The sequence below is a fragment of the Thunnus maccoyii genome, chromosome 7 (assembly GCF_910596095.1).
Source record: "Thunnus maccoyii chromosome 7, fThuMac1.1, whole genome shotgun sequence".
Lineage (NCBI taxonomy): Eukaryota > Metazoa > Chordata > Actinopteri > Scombriformes > Scombridae > Thunnus > Thunnus maccoyii.
Window position 1 is genome coordinate 27,201,027 of NC_056539.1, and position 19,108 is coordinate 27,220,134.

At 39.9% G+C, this 19,108-nt stretch overlaps 1 protein-coding gene across 1 annotated transcript in view; it reads left to right on the forward strand.

Annotated features, from left to right (window-relative positions):
* The window catches only part of LOC121899937 (contactin-associated protein-like 4), a 120,399-nt gene that overhangs the window by 42,057 nt on the left and 59,234 nt on the right, over positions 1-19,108 (forward strand). The window contains exons 3-5 of the mRNA XM_042415718.1: positions 5,412-5,605; positions 12,052-12,199; positions 13,790-13,993. Of these exons, the coding sequence (XP_042271652.1) occupies positions 5,412-5,605; positions 12,052-12,199; positions 13,790-13,993 (546 nt within the window). The remainder of the gene's footprint in view (positions 1-5,411; positions 5,606-12,051; positions 12,200-13,789; positions 13,994-19,108) is intronic.

The following is a 19,108-nucleotide window of genomic DNA, read 5'->3' on the forward strand; positions in this document are numbered from 1 at the left end:
CTGACCTGTCTTTAACCTCAATTACCTTCTTGAGTGCTTTGGTGTCATTACAGGCACTTATGGAGAGAAAACAAAGAAGATTTACTGGATCTGAACTGACAGACATAGTTGACAGAAAGTATTATTTTAGTGATCAAAGAAGTAATATGTGAGAAACATGGTGGCTTTAGTGTACAATTTTTACCACATGGACGTCCATGTTTACACTTTTGACTCTTGCATTTGGATTCCTTCTGCTTTCTTCTCTAGTTTTTGATGAGCAAAGGTATCTACCTCTCTTCCTGTCTCTCTCTCTTCCTAATTCCTCCTCTGCAATCCTGTAGATGTCAAGTTATTTCTCTCTCTGTCTCTCTCTCTGTCAGTCTCCCTCCTTGCTTCTGCTCTTCACTTCACTTTCCTCTCCAATCCGGGCATGAGTAAAGGTCAGTGGTGTCTGCTCTCTCCTGTTGTGCTGTCAGCGTTCATGTCTGTTACTGGGGTACTTATTAGCTCTGGCCTTTAGCTGCTGCCCTAACGAGCACCGAAACAGCTGGTGGAGGAAAAAACACCGAAGCCAGAGGAAAGAATATGACCTCAGACACAATTCAACCTTCTTTCTTTCCATAAACCAGATCAAATCAGCTTTTAATTGGCATGGAAACAAATCACTCATTATTCTTGAGTCTTGTATGTGTATATTGGTTTTGTTAACAATGAAATGAAATTTTTGTTTTTTTTAGACAAATTACGTGAGCCCCAAACTCACGTCACAGCTTTTAAAGTGAAAAGACAGTCGCATTTTGCAGTATTTTGACATACGAAGACACCTGAGTTAGGTGTTAGAAGTTTATTCATGATATTATATTTATTATTACAGCATTTATTAAGTTTTGAACAGTCACACCTCACATTATATCCTGCCTAAGTATCCTGTGTCATCTGTCATCATACATATAGTATATGCACATTTGTCAGTGCATAATGTGCATAAATGTTATCATCAAATGAGTAGAGCTGCAATGATTAGTCGATCAACAGAAAATTAAACTCTAATCTATCTATCACTCGTTTCAGTCGTTTTTCAAGCCACAATGTCAGAAATTCACTGGTTCCAGGTTATCAAATGCTTCTTCTTGACATTACATGATAGTAAATTAAATCTCTTTGGGTTTTGGACTGTTGGTTGAACAAAACATTTGAAAATGTCACCTTGGAGTCCAGGAAACTGGGACGGACATTTTTCATAGTTTTCTGCTGTCAGAGACAACGAGATGAAGCAATTAATGGTGAAAATGATTGGCAGATTAGTCAGTAATCGTTAGTTGCAGCCCTAGAAATAAAAAGCTTAAAACTCTATAGTCACACCGTGTGAGGCAGTAATGCTTATTACACAAACACAAAAAAAAGAAATGTATTGATGGAAGATGAAGAGACTTCATTAACAGTAGTCTAGAGAGTTTGGACTCAAAAGAACAGCTACAGTATTTAAAACAGTTTACTGTGTCAAAACCGCAGGCAGTGGTTGGCAACAGGTAGGCAATTAAAACATGTAAGCAAGTCGAAAGAGACAGGCAGGGTTCACAAAACATGGCAGGCAGGAAACAGTAAACTCAAACACTATAACAATGAAGGTTATTGAGCGAAGTGTTGGAGGAAATGAGCTGGTATATACTACTGGGAGAGTAATAGGTGACTGGGATATTCAGGTGTGTGTGTGTGTGTGAATCAGGTGACTATTCTGCTGTTGTATGTGTTTTAGTATTAGTTGCATTTTTTGATTTGGAGGCCATTTCTGTTCATATTTGTGCTTTTTCTTTTGCATGTGTTTTGTCCTTAGTGACCACTGTTCTATAGTCACTGATATATTCTACGTTCAACCAAACTAAATGACATTTCCAACTGTGGCAGGATGCTGCTACCGTGGTTCATCAAGAAGCATCTTATCAACAGCATGTTTCTTTAAAATTTATTTATTAAGGGGAGTTTCCCTGAAAGCAATCCTCTCTTTTTCTGTAACGCCCTGATCACATTCACACAACTACACTTTCATACCTGGAAGCTGCTCAGTACAACCACCGGAGCAGTTGGGGTTAAGGGCCTTGCTCAAGGGCACCTCAGTGGTGGTAATGAGGGAGAGGAAAGCGCTTCTTCCTCTCTTTCCCCATCCAGATTTGATTGAACCAGCGACCCGGTCACAAGCTCTCTTCCCTAACCTTTAGGCCACCACTGCCCCATGATCCTAATGGGGTTCACGGTGGGTTGTGATACTACAGTAATCATTTGCTATTTTAGTAGTAAGTGGCTTTATAATAGATGTGGTTAGATTGATAATGGGAAGAGGTACGTGTCCACTTCATGCTGTGTGTCTGAAGTGTTGTGGTATTGATTTGTATTGGCCTTGTGTCAGCGTGACATCACCTTGGCAACGCAATCTCAAGTGCTCTTTAAGCTGGCTGTTTTATCATGCGTGAGCGTTTGTGTGTGTGTGTGTGTGTGTGTGTGTGTGGAGAAATCCTCCATCTGCTGTTCAGGCACCAGGTATTCGTTTTGGCCTGACTCAGCACTTTCTCTTAGCCATGCACACACACACACACACACACACACACACACACACACACACACACACACACACACACACACACACACACACACACATACATACCCTTCTCTGTATTCAAAGTGTTGTTATCTTGTTCCAGCCTTTTCCATCACCTCCAATGTTTCTTCATAATCAGGTTCTGCCATGGCTCTCCCTTCACTCTCTCTCTGTGTCCCTCTATCTCTCTCTCACTCACACACACACACACACACACACGCACGCACATATACATGCAAACACACAGTCCTTTGAGTAGCAGATGCCAGCAGCATCCAAAGTAGAAATGAGATTGCAGCTGGAAGAGTTTTGGCAATGTCCTTGCAAAGGTTAGCTACTGTATTAAGGCACAACTCTCCTGCTCTCTCTCTCTCTCTCTCTCTCTCTCTCTATCTCTTCCTGTTGCATGACACAAACCACACAACTGTCTTTTCTTTCTCAGACCCTTTCTGCAACAGGTTCAACATTTTCTGATTAAAACACGTCCAACTAATTGGTTCTCTGGTTATGACAAAGGATGGAGTTCAGGCGGGTTGGTATTTCCGCCTTGTTTCCTGTTTAGCACCGGACCACTCAGTGGGGTTTCTTTGAAACTCTAGACTTCTCTGTGTTCAAATTGAGCCATTGTTTACTTGCATGGCTTTTTGCTGAGCCATCAGTTTCAAATACCACACACATTTAGCTCAGTTTTAAAAAGGTTGACTGTGCCAAAAGATTAAATTCAAAACCTAAGCTCAGGACAGTTACTGGACATAAGAAAGATAATGTATAACTGGAGACTATTATCATTTTTGATTAGAATGCATCCAGAAATGTATATGTGTTTATTTATAATATTTTAAGAAAAATGTGAAAATTAAATAGAATCGCTACGTCATGAATACCTTTTTTCAGCGTAAACAGTTCAATTTATTCCTCTTTTTTCACCTCTACACCTTTAATGGATCTTGGTGCACATCAGGTCATTTACGCTTTTTTCACATTTTTCTTGTGTTTTTTTTTTTTTAAACAGAAGCATATTTTCAGCAACTCATTGCAACAGGTTCTTGTTTACTGTAAATTTGAATGTTCTCGTCTTGAAGCAGGAAAACATGATGAGGAACCTAAAATCCAAGTGAAAGTCTGTTTAAATCAATCTCTGTTTCTAAAAGTTGGTGAAAACCCTGATTAATCTGTAATCTTTCCGCTACTTCAGATTTTTGCTATCACTGAAACAATGTCTCCATATCAATATGTACTGATATGCTCTGCAGTGATATGATGCAACATAAACGATCTTTTACACTGTAGTCTTGCAGAAACACATTAACTTTTTCTTCATAACAGACCAAATCAATGATATAGCGCTGGAATGTTATCTCTTCCTATTTCTAATTTTAAAATTTACTTTTATTGTTACTTAAATGTGTATATTTTTACCTTATAGCTTCGTAATCTGACACCGCCAGTGATAAACCTCCCAGAAATATGTTGAAATCTGTCCTTCATCATGTATCCTTAGACTTTTGACATAAAGAGTTGTGTACTGTGTCTGCTGCTGGAGCTTAAAGGTTGATTTTTTTCTTATTTTTTCCTTGTACCAGAATAATATGAATGAAAAAAGATGTTAAGTAGTAGTTATCATCTGCTGAAGTTAGTAAACCAAGACCTTTGTCTTTTGGTCGGCCTCCGATAAGTTTATCCCAGAAATAATGTGGAATAATGCTTTCAAACATTTTAAATTGAACTGAAATGTCACACTGTACTAGTAATAAATGATTTGCAGGCAGTGGTATCAAAATCAAAAAAATCTACTTTGTCATATTTGCCATTGCAGTGACAGACATCCTACAGTGCTGGGACCAACTTTTTATAGACTACAATATGAACACAGCGTGATATAATCTCATACATCCCTGGATGTCCTCTCCAGCTGTTGCAACAGCTGTCGCCAGGACAGAGAAAGAGAGCACGTTACCCTGAAGAACATCGGCTGGACGTCAGTTCTGCAAATCACTGTTGAAAAGACAAAAGCTTCAGCTCAGGGATTTAGATCATATCATTGTAGAAATGCTGAATGAACAAGACATCAAATGATTTAATGGCATATTCGACACACTATCATAGTGTTGTCACCTTAGTGGTCCCATAATAACCAAAGTAGACACATTAAATAGCAGGACGCATCATGACACCTGTTGTGGAGAGTCATCAACTTACTTTAAATACCATCCTGGTGCTGCACAGTCTAATTCTTTTAGACTTAAGTGTTTGTGACTCAGATATATCCCTCTTTATGTTAATTATGAGGATTTATTGTTTATCATTACCAAACCATATTGCAGGGTTTTAACTGTGTGAGTGAATAAGTGGACTTAAATCAAAGCCAGGGCCAGGGGAAGCTATATTTATACTATGTTTTGTAACAGTTCAACTTAAAAGCAGAGCTTCCTTTAACTGTGCTGACTGCCGTAGAGCATTAGCTCCTATACCTTCCCAGTACCTTAACTCTTCTCTTTGGCATTCCTGTCTTATGCAAACAGCTCACCACTAAACACATTACTCAAATATATAAACAAGCCTTTTGCATTCATATCCAAACTGTTAGATTTATTATTGGCTGGCTTTAAAATCTTAGCACGGAGCGCTTCCTCCAGACTATAAATTCACAGATTTAAAGTTTAATTTCAAGTAGATTAAAATGTAATAAATCACATTTCACTTTCACAATTTGTCTCTTGATCCTCGCTCTCTTTTTTTCACCTCTGCCAGCATCTCTATCTCTCCATCACACACACACACACACAAACACACATTATTGTATGAAGTGAAAGTTGATTCTCTGTCCTCTCTGCAGGGGCTGGAGGTTGGTCTCCCCTCATCTCAGACAGATACCAGTGGTTGGAGGTGGACTTGGGGAGGAGGACCCAAGTCACAGCTGTTGCCACACAGGGACGCTACGGCAGTTCTGATTGGCTGACGGCCTACCTGTTGATGTTCAGCGACACGGGACACAACTGGAGGCAGCATCGACAGGAAGACAGTTCAGGGGTAATTACTCTAACATCACATAAGCATGGAAGGCTATTGGAAAACAGGTACCTGTTTCACAAAAGGAATTTGCTTACACACAGATCACAAATTGTGGCAGTTTCATGTTTCACAAATGACCGTCACTTGTAAATTACAGATAAAAGTGTGTATCCTGTGTTGCAAGTATGGCATTTCCTTTGGTTGATGTAATCTGTTAATATTAACAGGTGAGGAAAAGATGTGCTGTTGCAAATGGGGCCAGGCATCAGTGATAAAGTAACATCTGCATACTGACTCCAAACCACAAATGCATTTCATGGACAACTTTTTAACTTGGATTCAATTCCAATTAATAAATGTGTGGTTTGGAGGCAGGTTGCAGGTATTTTCAAAAATGTGCTAGAAGACAATATCACAGATACAAACACAACTTGTTAGTCGGCCGAAGAAAATGTGGTTATTTAAAGCTGATGGGTCAGTAATGCTAAACACGTTGGCAATAAGGGCAATGCACAAGGGTAAGTTTGTTGAACATATTATTGATTCAGAAAATTACAGTGAGGTCACAAAATGATTCATTTTATCATCCCTCGGAGATTCAAAACACAGATTGTGTTGCCTTGTTTCATTTTTGTTTGAATTTAATCTGATTTTTAATATAAGTTGTATTAGTTTGTACAATAATGCCGCTGTTATCTCTGTTCTTTCCTGTTGGAGCATCCTTAAGTGTAGAATGAGGGAGAGTTTAAAAAACGGTCCCCATGATGATGAAGTAACTGTGACAAAACATTAAAGAAAAACAACACTATGACCAAAAAGACAGTAACATCTCTGCTGTGATGGATTACCAAGCTCATGAAATTTCAAATCTCTAAAGATGAATTTAAAAAAAGGCTTGCTGTGGGAGATTTATCCAAAAAAAAACTCTGATATGCATTAAAAATGGCCTGCAAAAATGCAAAGTGCACACCATTTGTTTTTACTTGGGTTAAAACATGCACATTTGCATTTGTTTTACACAATATTGTATAATTTGACAGCTAGAAATACAGCTTTGGAGGGCTCAAAACTCAAGTTCACTGAAGTTAAAACACAGTTGGCCTCACTGCCATAGACATAATTTACATTATCTGTGGGGACTGGTACGGCCTGCAGCCCGCTCACCAGGAGCCTTTCACTCTCTATTAATAATGGATGGAATAATGAAAGGAACCTGGGCAGGGCTCTGTCGACTGCGTGGAGCTGCTGTCAGGCAGTTTAACCTCCGCTGACAGGAGGCTGGTGCTGTTGTTAGAAAGGCTGCCTGGTGTACAAAAAGTCACAGCTTTGATTCCTGCAGCAGAGAAGGTGTCCATCAACAGTCTCGGGGCAAATCGCTGAAGACTTGCTAGCTCAGTCATTGTGAGCCAGTCTTGATAAGAGTGTCAGCTCGAAGCCTTAAAATGTAAATGCGAATGAGAAATTGGCAGGAAAGCTGGCTGAGATCATGTGGTGACTTTGTAGTGAAACTGTTACTCCAGCTCATGTATGAAGTCCTCCCTGTAGACTCACAGCCGAATGACTTCCCTCTGTAGTGCTTCATGTCTGCACATGTTCCCCAGTTTCTTTTTCACTCTAGAAATCATTATTTTCGAGCATTATATAGCATTTTTTGAAACTAGTACCCATGCCATGTTTCAGTAAAAAGAAATGATACTAGACAGCAGAATGACTGATCACCACTGAGCAAACTTCAGTACTGTGTGTCAGAATGACAGGAAGCCATATAGGCCTCTGTTGATTGAACAACATTAGATATGATTCAGACGCAGCCAAGCATCTCTTCCCTCCTTTATAGAAGACAGTGCACCCTGCTTGTTACAAAAGCAGCCCGGAGAACAGCTTTTGATTTGAGTATGACAGGGTACGATTTTCTCACAGTGAAGAATTCAAACTCTGTGAAGCCTGGGAGTCATCACTAAAAAGAGAGAAAACAGGGTATGACTTCTTGAAGCTTAAAAACTTGTTGATTTGACACTCAGCTTGAAAGGTGATAAACCCAGATTAGCTTTCACAGTGATTTTAAAGCTCCATATATTAGTCAGGCCAGCTTAGTGTCTGTTAAGGAGGACATTTGACTGCAAGAACAGCTGTAACCATCACAGCTCCTCATTGACTTCTCAGCTTTGATGCTCCATCTTTCTCCTTTTCCTTCTAACCCTTTGCTCTCCAGTGGTGGAAAGTAACTGAGTACATTTACTGAAAGATTTGGAGGTACTTGTACTTTCCGTCCTATGCTACTTTATACTTCTACTCTATTAGAGGGAAATGTTGTACTTTGATTTATTTGATGGCTATAGTTAATAGTTTTCAGATTAGGATTATATGTTATATAATCTTTTTTTTCAAAACATTCCTTTTTGGCTATATTTCGCAAAAAAAAAAACTAAGATCAGAGAAAAGGACAAAAGGAGTTCAAATCTAGTTTTTTTTATTCTTTTATACCCCACTGTTCATCTCATGAACCCTCAAATTTATGGGAGGCGCAACCCCTAGGTTGAGAACCACTGGACTAAACCTAACTTTATAGTTAGTCAGACAACTACAGCAAGAAGAACATAGAGTTTGGCGTCTAGGCTCCAACCCTTATCACTCCCTGCAGACCACATTTTCACAGAGATATTGGGGAGTGATACATAAATATCTTCTCCCAAGCCAGAGCTTTCAGGTGAATGCTGGGGGTGTGGAGGGGGTGGGGAGGGGGGCTGAATTAGCAGGCAGCAATATGTGGTGCAGAGCAGCAGCAGCATTGGCATAGCAGAGAGAGAGAGAAAATAGACCGTGGAATTGGGAGGATGTGTTTGGTGGATAATATGGAGAGTGAGGCATGTCACGTGTGTATGCCTGAACTAACTCACAGGCTTCTGTACATTAGTTAAAACTATACACCTTTACCAGCTCTGATAATGTCATACTGTCAATCACAGGGGGCAATTTTCCGTAGAGCTCGTACTTTGATACTTAAACTGAGCAACTTAAGTTCAACTTCTCACCTTGTTGTAGTGATTTATAGGTGTACTCCAGGGCCACATGACATCACTGTTGGGTGTGGTTTCAGGTGTAACAGAGAATACTTTCACTTTTCAACCACACCCATCAATGCTGCTGGGTGTGGTCAGAGGTGAAACAGACTTAAAACTGACAATACTGCTTGGGATGATGGTTGATTTGGTGACACCTGTGAGCACGTGTGGTTTAGTGGTGTAAACTGGTGTATCTGTTTACAGCGCAGGCAAACAAACCCACATTGTTTTAATAAAGAAGTCAGTCAATAATAATTGCAACTGTGATCTGATTTCATACTGTACACGGTACAAGTACTTTTCAGAACAACAGCAGGACACAGTTAATTCTGAGGAGTCTTCACCTGCAGTTCACAGCTCACTTTGGTTGCTCCCTCTTGTTTCATTATTCCCTCCTATATTTAAAATTGATCCACTAAAGCCATTTTTTGATAATGGATCACCGTCAGCAATAACCGCTGTGAAAATTACACCGTGTTTCCAGTGACTGCTTCATAATAACAAGAACAAGAACAGTTTCTTCCCGTCCGCAGCTGGCCTCATGAACAAGGTCCAGGACCCCCACTGACACGGACTCTAGCCCACCCACAGACATTACACATATAGTAATGTGTAATGACACGGACTCTATCAGACCCATGGACATTACATGTTATATTAACGTAAAATATCATAACCTTATACGTATACATCTTTGATTTTAGATCTAATATGGCACGTTACACAACTTAATAAGTAATAGTAATAGTAATATCATTATTATTAATTGCACACTGCATATACTGTTTACATTATGTACATTTGCACATACCTGGTTAATATTTTGTACATTTCATTCTCTTCAATTTAAAATTTAAATCTGTAGCAGCTCTTCTCACTTAGAATATATTTTACGTATTATTTTACTGTAAATTTTTTTCTTGTTTTATATTGTTTAGGATTATTTAATTTTGTGTATATTTTTGACTTTTATGCACCAAGGAAACACCAAGGCAAATTCCTTGTATGTGTAAACTTACTTAACTGACAATAAAACTGTTTCTGATTCTTTTTCTGATAAAAATCACCCTGCATTTCGCCAGTTGAACACTTTGAACGTGAAGCAGCAGCAGTAGGATGTTAACTGTAACTTAATACAGCTCTGATACAATCATATGTGCTAGATTACATGTATGCATTTTCCTGTAAATTTCTCATGTTTAGGTAGGAAATCTGAATCCAATGTGGAAATGATGGACTCTGCAAGTACCAATAAAAATATTATATAGAATGATAATTACTGAACGTAAATATGTTGAGTGGCTATTACAGAAAAGATACCATAAATACGATCAAAAACAGGGTTTGATTTCTTGAAAATTTGAAGGATGAAAGCTTAAAGTAGAATTTTAAATGCTGGACCTTTACTTGTAATGGACTTTTTTTTACTTTTCAGCATTCACACTTAAGAAAAGGATCTGAATACTTCTTCCACCACTGTTGCTCTCTGATTCGTTCTCATTCCTCTCTCTTTCTTCTCTTACCTTCTTTGACTGATGGCTTGTCAGAGGCTACTCATATTTCAAAAGATGATCAGCAAGTAAATGAGATGCGGCTCTTCTCAGCCTCTTCAGCAGGAAACTGAGCCATTTGTTGAGCTTAATGCTCTGCTGCCCAGTTGGCTCAGCCCTTCAAAGCGCTGAAGATGACACTGAGATCACAATTATGCAGCACCAGGGAAGCCAATTTCACTCACGTAGCCACATCAGTACACACTCAGCAGACACACACACACACACATGCAATGTCATACACTCAGCTTCACAAGTAGGGAGGACAGCACATGCACTTGAACACATCAACACACAACCACAAATGCTGCTTGGTAATTTTTTTCCCTTATTGATGTTAATGCAAGTGTTGCTCTGTGTGTGCCTGTCAGCCAGAGAATCCCCCTGGATTCCCACAGGCAGCTGATTGGGAAAATAGAAGCCATTAGTCTTTTGGTACGGAGACAGAATAGGTCCCAGGGTTATTGATCAGTGGACATAGAGAGGGAGAGACATTATCAGCAGTTAGGATCAATGGCCTCTGTGAGCTCACAGCTTGAAAATGCAGAAAGTCTGTTTCAGGATCAGGAAGGTTGGTGAGAGTTTTTCTCTACACTCTGCTATAAACTCCAACCAGGACTAGTGCTGCTTTTGAAGACACTTAGATCAAAGGGGACCTATTATGCTCATTTACAGCTCTATATTTTTATTCTGGGACTCCACTAGAGTAGCTTTGCATGATTCACACTTCAAAAAGGAATCCTTACTTATCTTATACTGGCCCTTTATGCAGTCCCTCAGTTCCCCTCCTGATGAGCCCACTCTGTTGTGACTGGCCAGCTTTCCAAAAGCCTCCCGAGGGGCAGCCGTATCAGAGTCGTGTTGAGTTACCACCGATGAAAACACATTTCCTGCTTTATTGCTTCATATTAAATGATTAAATAGCATTTAAATGATTAAATGACAGGAGACTTTTGTTGTGAAGAATTTACAGGAAATGAAACATGTTCCTCACTGAATTAGCTGAGCTTCGTTAGCAGCGCTAACAACACAACAACACATTAAGATATTTAGAGCTCTTTGTTCAGCGGATCAGTCAGAAGTAATGCAGGGAGGAATAGTACAAGCAGAAACAGCCACAGTGATGATGATGTTTGATGAAGAGCTGCAGACAACCAGCACACATCCAACAGATAAACTACTTATTTTACTTTGCCTGCTGTGTAATGGAAAAACACTCACAGTGTGCCAGCTCAACTTGAGTCATGGCTTAGAGTGACTACCCCTAAAACAATGGAAAAACACTATAATGTTAGCAGAGTGGAGCAGTGAACTTGTGCACTGTAAGTGGAGCAGATGAGCATATAAAGAAATCCATCATGACCTGGTGTAAGCTTGGTTTGAAAGTAGAAAAAAACGTTGGAAACTGATCGTTCAGAGCAATCTGAAGCCGTTGCTTTTTGCTCACTTCTACATACGTTTACCTCATTATTTGATACTTTAGCCATGTTTAATATGAACATCCAACATTGTAACACTATATATATGACTGGAAATAAGGAAAAGCATAATAGGTCCCCTTTAAAAATGCTGCATAGCTTACTTTTTATCTAGTGTAAGTTAAAAGGTAACTTTTTGCCTCTAGATTGGCCGTAAGACTTCAAAAGATAATATGTTCACGTAATAGACAGCTTGATTATGAGCATCAAAGTACAAAAGAGGATTCTGTGTCCTTGCTGGAGGAACTGTTTATTACAAATTATTACAAAGTTTTCTGTCAGAGCTGTACACCTTTACTGTTGCAGCATCCAGCGCAACAAGGATAGTTGGAAGTAAAGATGAGGCGAACTAATGTGTTGCTCTGTTGTTCCAGGCTTTTTCAGGTAACAGTAATGCTGACACTGTGGTCCAGTACAAACTTGAACAGCCGGTGATAGCTCGCTACCTCCGCCTGATCCCTCTGGACTGGAACCCTACTGGGAGGATTGGACTTAGACTGGAAATATATGGATGTCGATATAGTAAGTGTTCTTTCTGTGACAGTTTTAGCTCATACACTTCAAAAACCATGAGATGTCTGCTCAGATGAAGGTATAAACGTTAAGAATCTTGATTTTGAATTAATTGGCCTTTATGGGCTTATTTACATGATTATGTTTATTATATTATTAAATGTTAATAATATTCATTATTTTACATGATTAAGACAGTGATATAGTAATATAGACTGAAGATCTTTTACTTGTAAAAATCTAATATTTGTTATCATTTATTTTGATGTGTAACAAAAACTGTCATATAAACGATTAGCTTTATTTCTAAGAGTGAGATTGAAAAATAAATAAATCTTATGTCTGTGTGCTTGGCACAGATGTGGAGTCATGGTGGGGTTAGCCTAGGTTAGAGGCAGGGGGAAAACAGAAGGTAGCTGGCTCTTTACAAAGTCATAGCTACGGTGCATGTTTCTGTGTAGGCATTATGATACCAAACCTGGCAACATCTAATATCAGAAATTGTCATTTTTACATTACGGTTGTGTACAGATTTACTAAACAAGATATGTGATAGTTAATTAGTGAGTTTTAAGGTGTTGCAACATGTATCTTAGATTTTTGGATCGAGAAAGGCTAGCTGTTTCCCTTTGTTTCCAGTCTTTATGCTAAGCTAGGCTAATCATGTCCTGGATCCAGCTCCGCACCTAATGCACAGACATGCAAATGATATCAATCTTCTCAGAGAACCTGATGGTGATGGCCTACGAGCCATGGCCTTGGTTGGCGAGAACCTGGTGGAGATTGTTTGTGTCCAGTAGGTCCATGTTGGCCAGATTGTTCTGTTGTGAACTCAGGAGGGACCCAAACACAGGACAAGGACAGTGTGATGTTGGTTAAGGAAAAAGTTTTATTGCAGGACAGTTCTGGGCCTGGAGTGATGATGGGGAAAGGGATCCAGGCGGCAGCAGTTGGAGAGATGGGGAATGGAGGTGCGTGGCTGTGAGCGAGAATGAGGGGAAGCTGAGGGGTAGCTTGGAAGCTAGGAGGCGGCTGGCAGACAGCCAGGATGGCAGGCAGGAATGAGATGATCCTGGTACACAAGAAATACAGGTTAGCATTCAATAGCAACATCAACACAAGGATTTTACTGACTAAGCTGGCCTGGAAACAAATAACTACCACTGAGGTTGAAACAACAAACTGGCAAAGAGTGGGTGAAGAAACAGGGGTTGATATGCTGGAGGGGAGATGAGATGATGGATGGCAAGTGTGTTTACTGAGGGAGAAGATGAGTCAATTGAAGGCAGGTGAAGCAGGGAGCCGGGAGTGAGGATGGGGAGCCACGTCCATGCCCACACAGACACACACACACACACACACACACACATACAGACAGACAGGGGAGCACTAGAAACAAAGAGGAGGAGTAAACACAAGAAACACAGGGGAATCTGCAGGAGTACAGCCACAGCCATAACAGACGTTGTTTCAGTATGGTGTTCAGTAAGAATTGAAAAAAATGGACACATGACAAATTCCTCCACAATCAACAAACTTCAGTTTGATGAATTATAAACATCCAAAACTGAATGTCACCTACTCTGTGTTGTTCTGTAGCTTCTGACGTGGCAAACTTTGATGGCAGCAGCAGCCTGGTCTACAGGCTGAGTGTGCTGCCGAGCCGAACAGCCATGGAGATCATTTCTCTGAAGTTTAAAACCCTGAAGAACTCTGGGACACTGTTCCATGCAGAGGGACGGAGGGATCACAGCCTCACTCTGGTGTTGGAGAAAGGAAGGCTGCTTCTCTATCACCAAAAAGGTATAACATTATTTCACATATTTCATGATAGTATTGTGCTACTGTATTCCACACAAACATCGCTGAACACAAAGTCCATAATTGATGTATGTATAAGGATGTATGTGAATGTCATCAAACTTGCAGCACATGTGGCATCTCTAACATTATAACTTCTGTCATTTATTCTCATTCAGTACTTAAATACGTGGTGAAAGATGAAGTAAATATCAAACAAGGTTTTCTGGTTTTGGTGAGATTAAATTAGATTAGAGAGTGTCTGGATTGATTTTCATAAGGGCTGCAACTAACGATTATTATCCCTTAATCTGTCTGTTACTTGGTGAAAAAAAAGCTGAAAAATGTTGATTGCTGTTTTCCAAAGCCCAAGGTGATGTCCACGTCTTTTGTCACCTCCAACAGTCGAGGTATTAATTTTACTGTCATAGAGGACTAAATGTACCAGACATACCAAATTAAAAAGATAAAAAATACCACAATTGAGAAGCTGAAATCAGAGCATCTGGACAATTTTTCTTAAAAATGACTCAAAACAATTAATCTATACTCACAACAGTTGGTGATTCATTTTCTGTTGATTAACTGATTAATGATTCAGCTAGTCGTTGCAGCTCTAATCTTAATTCATTCTCTCTACATGATATCTGATGCTATGATGACATAATGTAGTTGATTTGAGAAGATTTATGAACCATAACACCACAAGCGTCTGTAGCCTTTGTTGCTAAGGTTGTTACTAAGGTTGTTCCACGGTTTGTTTGTGTATTTTTGATTTGGATTTTGGCTCTAAAATGTGAAAAGTTTCCATTTCGAGGAAAGAACAAGAAAAAGAAGTGAAATCCTGCTACCACTGTTTGTTTACGTTGCCTCCTGAGCCGCTGGAAGTCAGCTGAGACACGGCTTCTGGAGGATAACCAATCAGAACAGAGTGGGCTCATCAGGAGGCGGGCCTTAAAGAGACAGGAGCTAAAACAGCCTGTTTGAGACAGAGGCTGAACTGAGGGGCTGCATAAAGGGTTAGTATAAGATAAATAAGGAGTTTTTTTAATGTAAATAATGAAAAAGATATTCTAGTAGAGTCCCAGAATATAAATATAGACCTGGAAATGTGCATGATACATCCCCTTTAAGTACTGCTGGTTTTCATTCTTGACATATTATAATCAGGGACTACTTTCCACCTGGGAGTAGTAGTTCACTTCCTGAGGACACAGATTAAAAACAACTACTTTAGGGCGGCTGGAAATTCTGGATATTTGAATTTAATTAAGTATTTTGGAAGTTCTTTTGGGCAACTTCGCTGGCAAACTTTGCCGCTGTATGTATTTGTTCTTTCATTATTCATTGCTCTGATTAAATGTCAGCGAAACGCCTAAAACGCTTAAGTCGTACGGCATAATTATGCACTCACTCAGGCTCCAGAGCCTCCACCATCCCGTCTCTATATGAGGAATTTAATATCTAGCACATTTTCGTCCCCACAATGAAATGGAGGGAGCTTCAAATCAGTCTCCACCCATCTGCTGGTTTGCTCGCGTTTGTCAGATGTGATTTTTAAGATACCACTGATCCAATTTTGAGGATACTCGGGTGAATTGTGCTTCTTTCTGCATATGCTGATTAGCTCATTGTAGTGTTTATTTATCCATATGTCAAACAAAACTAATCAGACTTTGGAGAAACTTGGGGAATTGGTGTGTGTCACTATTGCCGGCATGCAGTTACAGGTCAATACAAAGAATTAGACACGCTGTTGATTGTGAAGGAGGACAGAGTCATCTGTCGTCTTTTTCTTCTCTCTGTTTCTTTTTCATCACTTTCTCTTCCATCTACATCTCTCTCTCTCCGTATCGCTCTGTTTCTCTCACAGCTTGAAACCCTTCTCTCATATTCTCTCTCTTTTAATCTATGATGGATGGAAGCAACACGTGTTAAGGATGAACTCTGTGGAGCACAGTGGGCAAGCACAGTACTACATGATCCATGGTCTCCACCTGCACAGAGTGGAGCACTGTAGAGACTATGGGAGGAAATGTGTGCGTGTATGTGTGTGTGTGTGTAGCTGTAAACAAGGTTAAACCTGAGGTGTTGTTGGACTGCCAGACCATCGTATTTTCACCATATGGCAAACCTCTCATCAGCCATGCCATCTGGCTTCTGGATTACTCATTCTTTTCTGTCCTTCATTTAGGGTTGAAGGTTTCCTTAAGATTTTATCTGTGATTATTTCCCAGGAATATATCACTTTTTTCTGGGTAAAACAGGTTTTCTTGTTCTAAATACATTTGGATTTGAAAATACTTTGGACACTTAAATCATAAAATGGAATTTATCCAAATTTTCTGATGTTATTTTTTCCTGCTGTCTTTTATGAGGACAAACAACTCGAGAATCGTGATGCTCTGTTTTTCAGAATATCCTCTTATCTTAACTTTCTCTTTTTAAAACAGGCCAATGGAAATGATGCATGTGTTTCTGATTCCAGAGACATTGCTAATTAAAGTTTATTTATAAGACTGGTGGAACAAGATAAACAGTGATGGTGGCTGGACAGCTGAGCAGGTCGTGGCATTCAGATGAGACTGCCTATCAAGCCAGCAGGGCCAGCCGATGCAGTTTAGCCTAAGCAGATACAATGTACGTATAAGGAAGTTGAGTATCTGCTCTTTGCTTGGGTAAGATGAGGATTCAAAGGCAGTTTAAGCTGGGTCTGGGTTGGAAAATGGTGTCATCTGTCAGAGGGTAACAGATTTATGTCAGCACAGGAGGTCAAAATATCATTTAATATTTGTATTGGGCTTCCATTTCACAAGGTGGATAGTGGAAAGATTAAAGTTTATGTCAATAGTGCAAAGCTGAGGGGAAATCCATCCCTTGCAGTCATTTCGGTGTGTTGTTTTGGTGATTTGAGGCAGGGGCACAGTTCCTCTTGGATGTTTAGTTTTAACGTTCAGGCTATGTATCAAGCAATGCTCCACCTGTTGAATGCCATTCTGCACTCTAGTTTAGGGATGGAGGCCTGCATGTCTGCATGCCATTAGTTGAACTGCTTGGATAGATTAATTTCATAAAAGGACAGGTTCAAATATTTCAAGTCTGTCTTAAAACAATAATCAGATGCCCGAATGAACATTGAAACAGGTTTTGCTTGTAGTAATCATTCCTCCTTCTCATATTGACCATTAGAAGATCCCCTCCAAATGCATTTACAATGTAAGTGATGGGGGAAAAAATCCACCTTCCTCACTTTGAGTAAAAATGTAAAAGGTTGTGTGAAGATAGTGTGAGGTATGAGTTTGTCAAATAAAGTTGGGATCTTACAGTTACAGTATTTCTAGTAAAAAAAGTGTCACTGCACTGGCAGGATGGCACTAAAAAGAGAGTAACTGTGGAAGATATTGACTTGATTTGACTAATTTGGACATCTGAAACCTCATATTAGCTTCATGACTTTCATGGTCACTTCAGCTGAAGTGACCATGAAACGTACTTCAAAGGAACCACAGCAGCATAGAAGTTATATTGCTAGCATTGTTTGATGAATGCCTCTTCCTCTTATTAATGTACATATACTGTACTGTACTGTACAATAGTATTTAATATGTAACCACACAGGTGTACACAAACACACAAGCATGCACATGGAAAATCCCAGGTTCCTATAATCTCAGGTATTTTTCCCATGAAAAAGAAGCAGATCTTGCTGAGCGTCCTAATTCCGTATTTTCATCACTAGTTTATACCTTTCTCTGCTCCCCTCCATCATTCACACTTGTCTAAACCCCCCTGCTGTCACTCCCTCTCAACAGTCCTACAATGAAAACAGAATCTCACTCATAGGGATGAGGTGGAGGAGAAATAATTCCCTGGTGGTTTTGTCTAGTATATGTCAGCTGTAGAGAGGTGTCATCTGCACAAGCCATCAGTCTGACACCAGCTCCCTGAGTGACGTCTGTCACATCTCCCTGCAAGACCAGAGCTGATAGTCAACAAGCTACTCAAAGAACTACAAGTAGCAGAGGACAAAAATAAACATGGCCTGTTCTTGTAAAGGAGCAGAGGTTAGATTGAGCTATGATAATCCAGCGATACAGACAACACTGAAGAAAAAAAACCAAACAAAAACATTGTGTGCCTCAATCACAGCGCTGTCACTGCCTCCTGCCTCATAACTCTCTTTTCTCTCTTTCTTTCTCTGGCTCTCTTTGTTCCCTTACATGCCTGCCCCCCTTTCTTTTTCTGCCTTTTCTATTTTCCCCTCTCTCTCCATTGTTATTTATCACTGCCTCTCTCATATGTTGCCCCAATTCTGCCCCTGCTGGATTTTTTTTTTTCAGAGGCGATTATTTGCCTTTTTCAATTGCATGCTCCCTCCCTCCTGCTCTCTCCCGTGAGTTTACAGTCTGCAGACAGTGTAATTTGGATCAATAGCTAGGAGCATCCACTCTGAGCCACAGCATGCTCCTCCACCATCAGCTGTGGGCTCAAGAGTCAGGAGAAGAGAAGACAAGAGAAGACAAGAGAAGACAAGAGAAAAAAACCTAAAGATTTAGATGTATTATCTCCAGAGTTCGAGAGATTCTCTGAGGCTCTTCATACTTATCTCTCCCATTTGGCAACCTGATCCTCTCAGTCCCGGGCCTCTCTCTCTAACATTGATGCATGTTGCATTATGAGGAAAAGAAACTGGCTGTGACACAGAGAAACTAATGGCTAAAACTGGGCATTGAGCATTATAAAATGCATGCATAAAGAGCTCAGGAACAGCAGATGTGTTTGTTTTTGTCAGACACAGTGAAATATCAGTTAGCATAAATTGACGATTGTATATAACAGGCAGACCAATGGGCGGAAGCAGACAGACAGACAGACAGGCAAACAAACAGATAAATACAGCGGTGAGACATTTAGGTCCTCTCTATCTGCCTGTAGCTGCCCAAGCAGTTGGAATAAATTGGCTGGCTCATTAAGATTTATGTCCGCTATCCAAAACCATCTCATTTCCTCTCTGCTTTACATTTATCAAAATGTCAGTTTGCTGTAATGTAGTCCACTGCTTCATAATTCAGTTCAATTCTGAGCTGTCACTGGGAAGCTGTAATACACAGCAGTAAA